At 35.6% G+C, this 13,553-nt stretch overlaps 1 protein-coding gene across 1 annotated transcript in view; it reads right to left on the reverse strand.

Moving 5' to 3' along the window:
- Positions 1–1,817: 1,817 nt before the first annotated feature.
- LOC143693555 (uncharacterized) overlaps positions 1,818–13,553 on the reverse strand; it is a 114,299-nt gene continuing 102,563 nt past the window's right edge. The window contains exon 27 of the mRNA XM_077175248.1: positions 1,818–4,575. Coding sequence (XP_077031363.1) covers positions 4,433–4,575 — 143 coding nt within the window. The 3' untranslated portion in view covers positions 1,818–4,432. The remainder of the gene's footprint in view (positions 4,576–13,553) is intronic.

Below are 13,553 nucleotides of genomic sequence, written 5' to 3' on the forward strand. Positions count from 1 at the left end.
AAAAATCTAGCTGTGAAGTTCTAGAGCTGGGGATTGGTGGAATAAATTTTTGTGGCAATGTACAATTTACATATACTCTGTCTTCTGTTCTAAGTGGTGACCTGAAGTGTGTGACAAATAGCATTTTGTTGACTTTTAGTAGGACATGTAAAGCATCTGTGTAACAACCAGCTGTGGTGGGTCAGCCTTGGTTAACAACCAAACCTCCAACCAGCTGCTCACTCCAGACCTCAGGAAGAGAAAATTGGAAGAACAAGAATGAGGCAGCTCATGGGTCGAGCTAAGGACTGGCAGATTGTTTACTAATCATTGTTGTGAACAAAGACTTGGGGAAAATAAGCTCACAAAAATGTATGGTTTTGTGATTTGGATAGTGGGAAACAGAAAGGCAAACATTAATATCTTTCCTCCTCCTTTCTCAAGCTTAAAGTCACTCCACACACATCTCTGTCAGTAATGGCTGGCCCACAGTGGTTCCTCTTCACTGCTTTGTCCTTCTCAGACTCTCAGCCTGCTCTGGCATGGATGTTTCACAGGCTCTAGGGAAATCTCTGCCCTGGTGTGGAGCAGCTCCTCTTCCTCCTCATCTTCTGGTCTTGGTGCTCCACCTTCTGCTTCTCACTCTTTTTGTTCCTCCCCTCTTTCTCTATGGCATTTCCAAACCTTCCTTACAAATGCTTTCCCTGGGGCATCACCATCATGGCAGCAGGGCTCAGCTGTGCCCTGAGCTGGGTGTCTTGGAGCCATCTGGAACCAGATGTGTTCCAGGGCTGCTCCTCACAGAGGTCACCCTGCAGCCCCCACCAGCACCTGGGCACCTGCAGTGCTGTGCTCCAGCACAGTTAATCACTAAAGAAGACCTAAGTCTTCTTACCCAGACTTTCTGAGCACCCACTTGCTCACTGGTGCATTAGAAACAAGCCACTGAGGAAAGCTCTGTTTTGCTGGAAGGTTTTAAAATGGACAAAACTGGACTCCAGCTGTGACATAGGTAGAAGTATGAAACTGAGCACGGTCTGAGGGCTGTGGTGGGGTCTGAGGACTGCACCAGCAAGAGTGAATGGCTCTGGGTTAGGCAGCAGTGATCTGTGACCAAAATTTATCTCACTGGTCTTGCTGGAAATTCACCACTCCTGTTGACTTCATCAGGATTTTAGCACCTCAGAGAAAATTGTGCAGGCAAACTGCTAAGTGACACACCTCACATGGGATGGCTCACCAAACTCTGTGGGGCAAAGGACTCTTGAGCCCCAGTGCAGAGCTGAGCAACTGCAGCCGTATCACCTCTAGGCTGTAGTCTGTTTCCCACACCAGATCATCTGCCTTAACCATTGCTGATACAGGCAAGCCATAGTTCCTGTGGGGTGTGAGAATTGGGGATCTCACCATTTTTTGCACTCTCAGTTTCTTGGTGGCCATTTTCCTAATTGTCTGAACTATAAACTTGTCATTGGAGATCACAGCTTCGTCTGTACTGGTTGTACAGTTGTATTATACATAAATAAGCACTTTGATGAGCATGAATTATTTGGTATAGATGAAGTCCAACCTTGAATGACTGCAGCAACCATTTAGCTTTCCATATGTCAGAGTGAAATCAATAAAGTGTGTAAAAAAGCTGGCTAAGTATTGCTAAAAGCCCATTAGGAGTAAATACAATGCTGGATTAGTAAGTTTCCCAGCCTAATTGCATCTTCATAATCAACAGGTTTCTAAAGATTGCATATGTAAACCCTTGTCCTGCACTTTTGAATTCACAGAACAACATATCACAGCCACTGAAGCAGGGTTTATATTTTTTATTTTCCAAAATGTATAACAAACAGCATAAGTTTGTGCAATATTTCAGGCTAATTTGAGTAAAACCATGCAAACCAGGAAATTTTTTAAAGCTTCCAGGTGAATTTAAAGAGAAAAATGCTTGCGCTTCTGAGAGTGGACCTGTTTTTTTCTGTTTTTCTAGGCAGTGACATAGATGAGGAAACAAAATTAAATTACTGATTTTACATCACTTATGTAAAATTTTTATATTTATATTTTATATTTACTGTTATATTTATATTTATAGTTAATATAAATAAAAATATAAATATAAATTTATATAAATAAAATATAAATATAAATTTATATTTTATATTTACTGTTTATATTTCCAAAGCTTTCAGATATCTAACACTGAAACATTCTTAATTGAAACATTATGGAAATGAGATCCAGAACAAATTCTGGTTATCTCCCATCTCAGATGGGAAGGAAGGATTAAGGCTAACTATAATGACTATAATGAAAAAAAAAGTTCCAAAAGAAGATGAAGATAATGAAGGCTTATAGTATACAATTTTTTTGTCCTGATTATTTGCATTAGATAAAATCTTGAATTAAATGATTTTTCAGAAAGTTAAAATCTCATTTTTAAGACAGCTTTCACAGTAAAAACCTAGGGCAATAACATCCATCATAATATATACAAAATCACGAATTGGATGTAAAAAGTTGCTGGAAATATAAAAAGAGACACCAAGAGAAAATTGAAGATCATAATTCTACCATCAAAAATTCTCTGTTGGCAGTGCTATCTCCAGACCAGATCTCACAGGGTCTGTGGGGACATTCAACATGAGCACTCATGTCTATGGTGTGATTCTACATGGGAATAGCTACTTCTAGAGCAGGACCTGTTCCTACCTCTTTCTAGTCACCACTGCCTAAACTGCTTGTTGCAATGACAGTTTTTGCAGCACATGACCTGTGCAATATTAGAGCACATTAAGACCAAGGATCCAGTTCATGTAAGGCCATGACCAGTAATCAGAAAATACCAACTGGACCCAGCAGTGTAACAGCAAATCTTTCTGAATTGCAGTAATCTGTCAAAGAATCAGCGGTCCAAAACTCACATGAGTCAATTATTTGATTAAAGTAAGATGGATGGGCAGGGAGAGTGTAAGAGGGAGGAGGCCAATGCTATCTTGGTCTATACTAAAAATAAAAAAGTGATGTACAGTTTTTGGTGTGTAGTAGTGGGTTTGCACAAAGAGGATCATGTTGCTTCAGCAGCCAACTACATAACTAAGGTCACTGCTGTATATTTCCCAGGTTAAATGCAAAAAATACAGTAAGGAAATGCAAACAAATAGCAGCTTGCAAAAAGGCATTATTTACATTGCCAGACATAGACTGGTGATATGCCAATTTTCATTCATGTGCCTTTAAATAGATCAAATGCCATCTTGTCTCTTTTTTAGGGCAACAAATTCTTTATTTCTTCATAAATGCACAAAAGAAGGTTGAGGACAAGCACATCTACTTTCAGTTCTACTGTAAGCCACTTACAGTAGTGTGCTGTGAGGAAGTTCTTTCATTTAATCTAGTAAAATAAGATACTTGGATGATTTAATGCGTTTATGTTTCATTTTTTTTCTGATTCTTTGTTTGTTTGGGTTTGGTTTTGGTTTTGTTTTTGTTCACTGATCTGAGACAGCATCAAAATCACATAATTACTGCAAATTTGGGTTGCTTTAGTTTCATGAATGGCATCTCACATCCTAGCTTTTCATCTGGCTTAAGCTAATAGCAAATTGTTGGCTGTTATATTGTCCATTTACATGGCTTTTGCTGCAAAACAATCTGATTTAGCCACGGAAGAGAAGTGGAAGCACTATAATTACTTCATTTGTTTCTCCGAACCTCCATGTCGGTAAAACAGTGTTTTTCTTAACCTTTGACAGCTGGTTTCCCTTTCTCTTCTCACTTAGGGCCTTAGGAAGAGAAGAGCTTGTATTTCACCAACAGGCAGGGCAAACAGTCCATTTAAGTTTCAGATTAAATAGAAATATTCATCATTAACATGACTTGTGGAGTCAACTTACTGATAGTGTATTGAGCTGCTCCGAGTAAGTGTGAGATTCAGGCTACACTGGTCAATGAGACATAAAAATAGCACCAGTCACAGAGCACATTTTCATGACTTAGTGAGGCATTTTCCTGTCAGCAATTTGATTGAACATTAAGAAGAAATGGTTTAGGATTGCAGCTAGTCTTGCAATCTTGCTGATATAAGAGCTACATTCAACCTTTCACTCCTTAGATAAGATTAAATGGAAAACAGACTCACTTCAATGCTGAGCATGTAGGTAAAGAAAAACAAGAGCGAAAGAGGCATGAAAACACACGCACATGCTCACACACACAGTCACATCAATGCCTTGTTAGCATTGCAGCCTTTCCATGAGAAACTGGGCACTTTTACATTTCTATCTTTGTTAAACACCGTTCATTACTGCTTGTTCTGCCGCTGCCCCATGGAAACAGTTCCAGGTACATGCGTGCAAGTGGATCGCGTTCCTGCAATGACAAGTACCACTGTAGCTACTGTGGACCTCAGCAGAAATGATAAAGTGCAAAATGTCAGTGATCACAGGACTCAGTCTCTCTACTGCCCCGGTTTCCTTGTCTTTCTCTTGGAAGTCTTTGAGTGAGTCTTTTCTTCCTTGTTTGAAGGGGAATTAATAGGAAATTGCAGCCCAAATCCATTAGGTCCATTTAGGAAGACACATTGAAAGTAGCGGACAGGAGCTAGGAAAACAAGGAAGAGATTATTAATGTTTATGGTTTCCAAACTGGGGCCATGAGTCTATTCCATGTTCTTTTGAAAACATCTGCATGATTTCATTCCCACTAAGTCAGTTATAACATCACAAATCTCTAGTGTGATCACAAGCCAGGTTTCACATATCAACAAGATTTTAGCTAAAAAGCTCAATGAGAGATCTTGTAGCACACGATGAGAAATCACGGACAATTTCACATTTAAATACATAATTTTTCTCAGAGTTATACTACTCCTTCTCCCAGGGTACTTGCATTTTGGGATAGCTGAATGTAAGGCTCCAAAACTCACACATATATTTTCGGGTTTTTATATTTCACAGTGACTTTCAGATACACTGAAGAGTTCCAGAAAGACTCATATTTAATTCATATCTAACTCATCTCTATTTTATTAGACTTCAGGTGAATTATCTTTTATTGTGAATAAAGGGATCATAAATTACTGTACCTATTTTCTGACCTTTCACAGTCATGGATTTTTTTCTCCCTTTTAATTTTTGAGTACTGTGTATGTAGTCACACTTTTCATCATGTTTTAAAAGCTCTCAAGAGCACATGCTTCAGCACAGATGGAATTGATATCATTTGCTTGAAAAGCTGAGTTTTGCACTGTGAGATTAACATTGACAAGATTTTAAGACAGTTTTTAATCAGTTAGGTGTTTGGGAAAATGGCTGGAGGAATGTTGGCATTGGAAACAAGTCAGTTTTCATTCAGATGATTTTCTGATGACTTTTTCTTTCCCCTGATGTTCATCCCATTAAAAAAAAAAATTAGTTGTTCTCTGTGACAATTCTAAACTGAGATGGACTCTTGGGCTCCCTGCATTATAAACTGGGGTGCAGGCTTTATTTATTGACTTCCAAGTCCCATTAAATGGTGGAAAACAGAGCAGTGTGTCAGAAATGCTGGTATATTCCACCCAGTGGTATTATCCTCAGTGGTTTTCTTGCCTGACTCATGCAAAGGTTTTTTGTCTGAAAACCCACTTTAAAAGAAAATTGGAAATTAGATCCTTCTGGATCTAATGACTTACTGTTTTTTTACTAAGTCTTAGAATGCATTTTTTCCCCCCAAATTCTCAGTGTTTCTGTTTCTCTGTGAGATGGATCTCAGCATTTTTTAGAAAACAGAGATAAAGCAACTCCCCTGATTAGAGTTCACAGCCCAAATGTGTCAGACCAAGATTCTCCTGTGAGGCTTGGCAAGCCATGGACTGGGTGAATGTGCTAAGTCCTCCACCACTGACCCTTCTATGTACATGCTTGGGCAGAACTAGAAAGCTTCTGAGACATAATTTCAACAAATAGACTTCATTCTTGAGCTAAGGTAACTTATATGAGTAAAATTAACTAAAAACAATGTATTGCCACAAAACCCACTATGATTAAAATCTGTATTGTCCTACCAAAATACTTAGTCAGAGATTTTTCAATCAGATCTTTTAAAAAAATCCCACTAACACAAAATCCCCTAAAATTTAATCACAGTGGATGCAAAATTGACAAAGAGAAATTCCTTAAAGGAAGAAAAATGCCAATTACAAATTCCCCTTTTACTGTTAAAAGGAAACTATTTCTGTGTATTTCTTTTATGGATACAAAAATGAAAATTAAAAAAAGTCAATTACAATCTTCTTCATGAAGAAGGCAAGTAGGGCACCATGCACTTTCTAGCCCCACTAAATATAAATAAATATTTTACTTGTAGGTAAAAAAAATTTACTACCCCCCTTGTGTTTTACATGCTATCAGGATGCAAAAATGCACCTCTTTTTCCTTCACTTGTATTCACAAACTTCTGTAAAAAAGCAACATACAAAGCTACATACTTGCAAGTATTTTAAGGATGGTTAGGTTATTTATGTATTGCAATTATAGCATGCCTGACAGCACAGTGTTTTCCAGAAGTGTTACTTGATAATTATTCTAAAACCACTAGTAGAACTAGCTGCTGCAATCTTTCATTTGAAATCCTCATGTATGATCTCTTGTTAAAAGCCACTAAATTCCTGAAGGGGAAAGGAAAGGGCAAACTTTATGATTTTTGCAACTCAGCCAGCAGCTACAAAATAATAATGTGGCCCACAATTCTAAACTGGAAAAAAAAGATGTAGAAATTAACTAGGAATCATGTTTATTTGGAATGTGTAATGCTAAATATCACTGTATATTTTTTTATTTGGAATGTTAATACTTTGTTGCATTATTTCTATCTGCAGTGTTTGTGAAGTGATACCAGAGTTTTTTTGGCTGGTATGTACTCATGTTGATTTCAATATGGTGAAGTGATATTCAAATGTTTATACAGCCCATTACTTACCATCTATCTTTAGAAAACATCAGAAAAATGTTGCATAAAGAGGAACCTCAGGAGAAATAGGGATAGTAGTAATGAATTGTGTTAAATTTTCTCGTTATTTTCATAAGACTAACATAATTTGTTTCCAATTTGTCAAACTTTCAGTGCTGAAATTGGCTGCAGGCTATATATATGAATATATATATTTTTTTTTTTCTTTTTTCCTGCATAGATCACCAAATACCCTCAATAAAACAAAACCAAAACTCCCCAAAACCCTCAATGAACAACAGGGTGTTTTGTTTATTTCTCTGCCTGAAGAGTAAAAGCAAGATGGGATAAAGAGTGCAAAAAAGAGGACAGGAATAAGAACAAGGAACTAGAAAAGGCAGGATATGTAAAACAGGTTTTAAGGTAAGGAGGAAAAAACAATCATACTTCTTCCAGGATGTGCTGGTTTTGGCTGGAGTAGGTTTTGTCTCCTCTGTAGTAGGTAATATAGGACAATGTTTTGGATTCTGTCTGGAACAGTGTTGATAATTGAGGAATGGTTTAGTTCCTGCTGAGCAGGACTAACTCAATTGAGGCCTTTCTGCCTTTCACCCCACCCCACCAGTGCGTGGGCAGTGTGTGCACAGGGGTAGGGACAGCTGAGCCCAAGTGACCACAGGGAAATTCCATATCATATGGCATCGTGCTCAGCAGATACAGCTGCGGAGAAAAGACGGGGAGGACATTTGGAGTGATGGCATTTGTTTTTCCAGGCAATGGTCATCCATGATGGAGCTCTATTTTCCTGCAAATGGTTGAATGGAAAGGAGCTTCTCTATGGATAGGAGTGAATGAATTCCTTGCTTTGCTTTGCTTGAGCATGTGGCCTTTTGTTTTATCTATTAAATTATCTTTATCTCAATCCAAGAGCTTTGAAAAAAACTTTTGTGGTTTTTTTTTTCAACAATCTACAAATATAAAAAAAAGTTTATATTAATAATTTTTAATTGGATTTCCTTGGAATTAATCCAAAATATTTCATTCTGAAAAATCCCCATTTTCTTCAAATGTTCTTTTGAGGATTAGACAAACTAAAGGCACAATGCCTAATGAGTTTATCCTAATACTAAGGCAATGTTTACACATGATTTAAAACTTAAACAGATTCACTTGGTAAAAGATTGAACTATTTTGATATGTTGTAGAGTATGTGTGATTTAGTGGCTACACTTATAAGAGTACAAGATTTGATAAGCAAGGTGTTATGCTTCCAAATGTAGGTAGAGAAAGATGTAATTTTCAGGTTTTGGAAACAGTCAAACTATCAAAAAAGTCTTTTTTCCCATACCATCTTTGTAGATTGTGTCTTATTAATTCTCCCAGTGCAAAACTACTCACTTATAAAAGCAAATTCATCATCATTCCTCGATGGAACAGATATTTTATATTTTAGCTAATTAACAATCAGAGCTTTGAAATAGACATACTGTAGGTTTCCATATTTTCTGGTAAGTCTCTCAGATTTCTTTTTATTTTTTTTTTTTATGGCTGATGAACCTCATACTTTTTTAAAACTGAATTGTCTGTCTCTATCATATTCAAACTTTTTTAGGTAAAATAAAGTCAGCTGTCCATATAGTAAATCTATACAGGATGAAATAGTTTCAGTATTACACTTTTTATTATGTCTTCTTTACAATTTCTGTTTCATGTTACCCTTCTTAGGCTGCTTTATGTAGCAAACCTCAGCTGCAAAACATGCAGATAAGATATTCATTCAGAAAATAACAACATTTTTGCTACTGTGTCTGCAACAGTGTTATGATACAAACCATATTCAAGAGAACAATTTGAATTTTGGCATGCAAATAAGAATACAAATACTTTCCACACTGCTTTTGCAATTCCTACATTCAATATGAATGCAGAATGTGTCTTTAAAACTGAAGAGGGTTCTCACTTTGAATGTATTGTCTCATATTTTCAGAGCAAATGTTGCCAAAAACAAAAAAGGAGGAACAGTAGGAGAAAAATGTGGTTTATCAGTAGACATATTAAATAGACATTGTTATCAGCTTAAGCACAAAGAAAAAGAAAAAAAGCCTTATATTTGGGCTATACTTTAGTTTAGGATGTAGTTTATGAGAATTAATATAATTACTTAAATTCCCCTTGTGAATGCTACTGAGTAAACAAAAAAGTCAATGCTGGAAAAGTGTCATAACACTTTTTTAAGACATTAGAACTGGTGCTCTTATATGAGGACATCTGGTGCCCAAGATGAATTAATTTCCAAAAGGCTGGGGGAAGGGATATTAAGGAAATTTCTCAAAAAAAAAAAAAAAAAAAGAAAAGAGTATAACTTTAAGTCATTTTTGCCAGGATGGAAATCAGTTAGAGAGAGAACAGCCAAGATGAGTTCCAGAAAGAGAAGAAACAATCAGAACCCCCTGATTCAAAGATTCTGTGAAGTTGTTTAGGGCTTATATAGTGGAAATGTTAAGTACCTACCACAGTTGCCCAATAATGTATAAAAATGGAGCTTATTTCTGCTCTTGATCTCTAAGTGATATGCATGTCACACAGAGGGCTCTTGCAATATTCCAGTGTGAGGAGTATTGGAAGAGCACTCTCCTGGAGTTTTCAATTCTTTAGCAGAAAGGAGGAACGCATCCTATAATAAAATTTTATAATCCTAAAGAGTATAAAGGTGCTCCTGTTTATGCATTACAATGATTAAAGTCTCCTTTCTATAAGGAGATAGCTGTTTGTAATGCAAGTCACCAAATTAAATATTCATTAAAAAGAAAACTCTTTTAGGCAATAGCAGTTTGGTTATTAAGGAAAAATTACAGAGAATGTGTGACAATTATTTTCTAGTTTGAATCCAATTTCTTCACTCAGAGGCTGTCCTAATAGAAATAAAAAATGCAAAAACACAAAAATTCAGACAATCATAGTATTAGAAACTACTATTCAGTAAGCAATTACAAACAAAAGAAAAACTTTAACAACTACACTTATTTACTTCTCAGGAATGCACATGAAGTGCAAACAAATTTCAGCCATCAAAACTGAACCACACAACAGCAAAAGATTTTGTTCCAACGATTTGGTAACCAAAGATTTTTTCACTTACTAAAGGGTCAGGAAGAGAAGCAAGTGGTTCCCCCTTTCTCCCCTTCTTTTCCTGCCAATTTCAGCCCTGTTATGTAATATTTTGGTAACATTACAGTATGACAAAGTGACCAGACAAAGCACAGGGCAGATGGGGAAGATAAATCATGTGGAATCTTTTATAAATATCACAATTTTTTGCCTTCACACTTGCTAAAAAGAAGAATGTAAATCTCTTTGCTTAGTGGGCCTGTGAAACTTTTAATTACGTCTTAGTTTAATCACATTTAATTGCATTTTATTTCTTCAATAGAAAAGTTGAATGCTGAGGGCCTCTGAGGAGACCAAATACTGTTTTCTTAGGTTCACAACAAACATGGCCCATAGATACCTGCTATTCAAACCAACATATTTGGGTCAAAAATTATATTATTTATTTTTCAATAAATTCTTTTCAACTCCTTTCTTATTGATCATGCTATACAGTCATACTACTGTCATTCTCAGAAATTACAATGCTTAATGGGAAGAAGCATGGGAAAAAGAAGGGGAGAGAACATTTATATGTCCATTACAAATAAACAAGAAATATGACTACCACTTTAAGTCAATTCTATATATCTAAAAACATCCTCTACAAATGACATTTTTCTAGCATTGTATAGAAAATATATAGACAGGAAAAATAAAGCAATTATACCATGAGGACACTTATTTTGCATCTAATTTTGTGCCTTGAATAACAAAAGAAAATGAAGAATATTTGGAAAGTAGCTCCCAAAGCTCCTTTCAAAGTGTCTGTGATGCAATACAATTAATTGCATATCTTTGCAAAGACTGTCCAAGTTTTCATACCTGTTTTATCAAGGGGTTTGTCAGATAATAAGTTATTTAATGAAAAAGGGCTAAAGATGTTTGAGGAGCAGAATTAAATACTAGCAATAACATTGTTATTATAGCCATGAGAATTCAGATTCTCCTTAACAGCTCTTTTTCAGGCATTTGAGGAACTTCTCCAGCAAGGTCTGGAGAAGGTAAAATAGATTTATTCTATAAGAGTTAATATGCCTTTTCTCACAAAAAATGCTCAAAAGTGAGAAAAAGAAGATTGCTCCATAATGTGGAGTGTCTGTGGTCCCAGTTTGCCCCTAATTTTTGCTGAAAACACAAAAGAAATCAGTCTTCATCTGTGTTTCAATGTGGAAAAAAAATAGTACAAAGTCAGTAGTACATGTCTCTAATAACACTATCTTAGTATAAAATATGATGAAAATGTATCTAATCAATTGCACTAGAAGGGCACTCTCATTATAGTTAATGTCATTAGAGGGGAAAATATCACCACATATATAAAAATATATATAAGATTAAGGGAACAGAACTGGTTAAGAACAGTTATGATCTGTCATTTGTCAAAGTCAGTGCTCTTTTTGAAACATAGCAACAAAGCTCAATGAATGTGATCTTTATTCTAAGAAAACCAATTTTGCAATAGGAGGTGAAATTTATTATTTCTGTCTTTTAGCTTGAGTGTGATAGATTACATCTAACAACCATTTAAGGAAAAAAATTTTGTTAACTGGCTCTTGCCTTGTCTAGCAAGAAGGCTAAATGGATAAATAAGCTGTATATTTATGGAATATTGTTACATTCCATGTTACGGTCACTGCACACAAACCACGTAATTCTCCCGTAAATGTGTGAACATCCCCAAAGTGACATTCCCCCAAGAGTCATTACAAAAAATCCTTTTTGTTAGACAGTAAAACCATGCAAGATGTAACAGTGCAACACATATGTGGCAATGCAGACATTTCCAACAAAGCATAGCAATAATCAGAGCACACAGGTTTTACAACTTTGCTAGCATTGAGTTTTCTAAGGAGTCCAGTACTGGCATGATTTGTTGTATTACTGAAACATAGGAGCAAATGGATGAATAATTTAAAAATTGTATATAAGAAGGACCAGAAGTTATCAAACTTTTTCACAGTGCAACAGTAATAGTAATAGTACAGTGGTTTTGGTGGGCAGCAAAATCAAACTGGATTCTCTTGCTATTGCTCAATAAACACTGACAGTGTCATGGTAGGACACATTGTGTACTGGACATGAAATTTAGGCATGTTGAAATGACATTGACTCTGTCAACTTTCAACTAATGTAATTTCAACATATCACAAGAAAATAATTGTTTTTAAATAACTGTTATTCAAATTTAAAAATTGGTTTAAATTTTATAAACAAACACATTTATGTGCACAAAAAAGGATGAAACCAAAGAAGAAGGAATAAACAGTTAGGGGTCTTTTTATGTTAATAAGAATGGATACCAAGTAACTGGATGTTAATACCATATATTTATTTCACTGTAAAGGCATGGAGTAGAGAAAGAAGGTAAGGAGAGAAGAAGAGAAAGGAGAGGAGGGAAACAGTGTATGATAAGGAAGTTAAGCAGATAATTAAAGGGAAGTTGGTGTTTGAATGATGCAAGTGATTTCTTCATTTCAGTTATCATTCTAACTGAAATCTTTATTAAATAAAGGTTTGAGAGATTTTTGGATTTTGTGTAGCATTATGTTCACACACTTCCTCAATAACAACTGCTCTGCTGGGAACAGCAGGACTTCTTTTATGACAATAAAAACTCAATAAAGAGACAGTGTTGAACTGTATGATAAATTTGAACTGCTGGCAAACCCCGGTAGAACCAAATTCACCATGCTTGACAACAGGAACTGGAGGCACTACATTCTGGATTTAGCTCTAGCCATGTGACATAAAGCTGGGATGCAATTCAGATTCTGAAGGGATGAGTAACCCTTCAGATGAGAAGTTCCTCTCTGATTTACCATGGAGAAAATATGCTCTTTTCTAAGTGCTTAAGATTAGAAAAGATCAGATCTGTGCCTGTGTGCTACTTACAATGAAAAATGGAGCTAAATTAGAATATCTTCATCCTGAATTTGCACAGTTCTGGGAATAAGGAAAGACAGGAAGAAACTGTAGGAACTCAATAGGCTGCCTTCTTAAAATATTTCGAAACATCTGCTGCTACTTATTTAAAAATTGTATCACATAATTAGGATTTTTCCACAGGATTTCACTATACTGATGATAGTCTAGAAACATGAACTCACTCCAATATCCAGAAGCCTGGTTTCAGCTGATAATTTTTTAAAAACAAAACCTATGCTGATGAAAAAATATGACAGCAATTACTTTCCTAAAGCTGAAGAGGGATTTGAAGAAATGGCCATTTATCTGAAACAATGATAAATAATCTCTGACTTGGAAAACTGCTGAACAATCACATTTTTTATATAGCTTTACTTCCACAAAGTATGTCATGGGAATACATAATATGTACTTTTTTCACTTCTCTTGCAATGTGATTTAAGAAGATATGCCAATCAAATTAAAAGGCAAAATGAACACAACAATGTTCACTAAGATACTAAACATTTATATTTTGTTTGTGGCAAAATTGTTCAGAGACTTATATGGATATATTTTTGCTTCATTTGTCTTGA

This window comes from Agelaius phoeniceus, chromosome 3, assembly GCF_051311805.1.
Source record: "Agelaius phoeniceus isolate bAgePho1 chromosome 3, bAgePho1.hap1, whole genome shotgun sequence".
NCBI classification, from domain to species: domain Eukaryota; kingdom Metazoa; phylum Chordata; class Aves; order Passeriformes; family Icteridae; genus Agelaius; species Agelaius phoeniceus.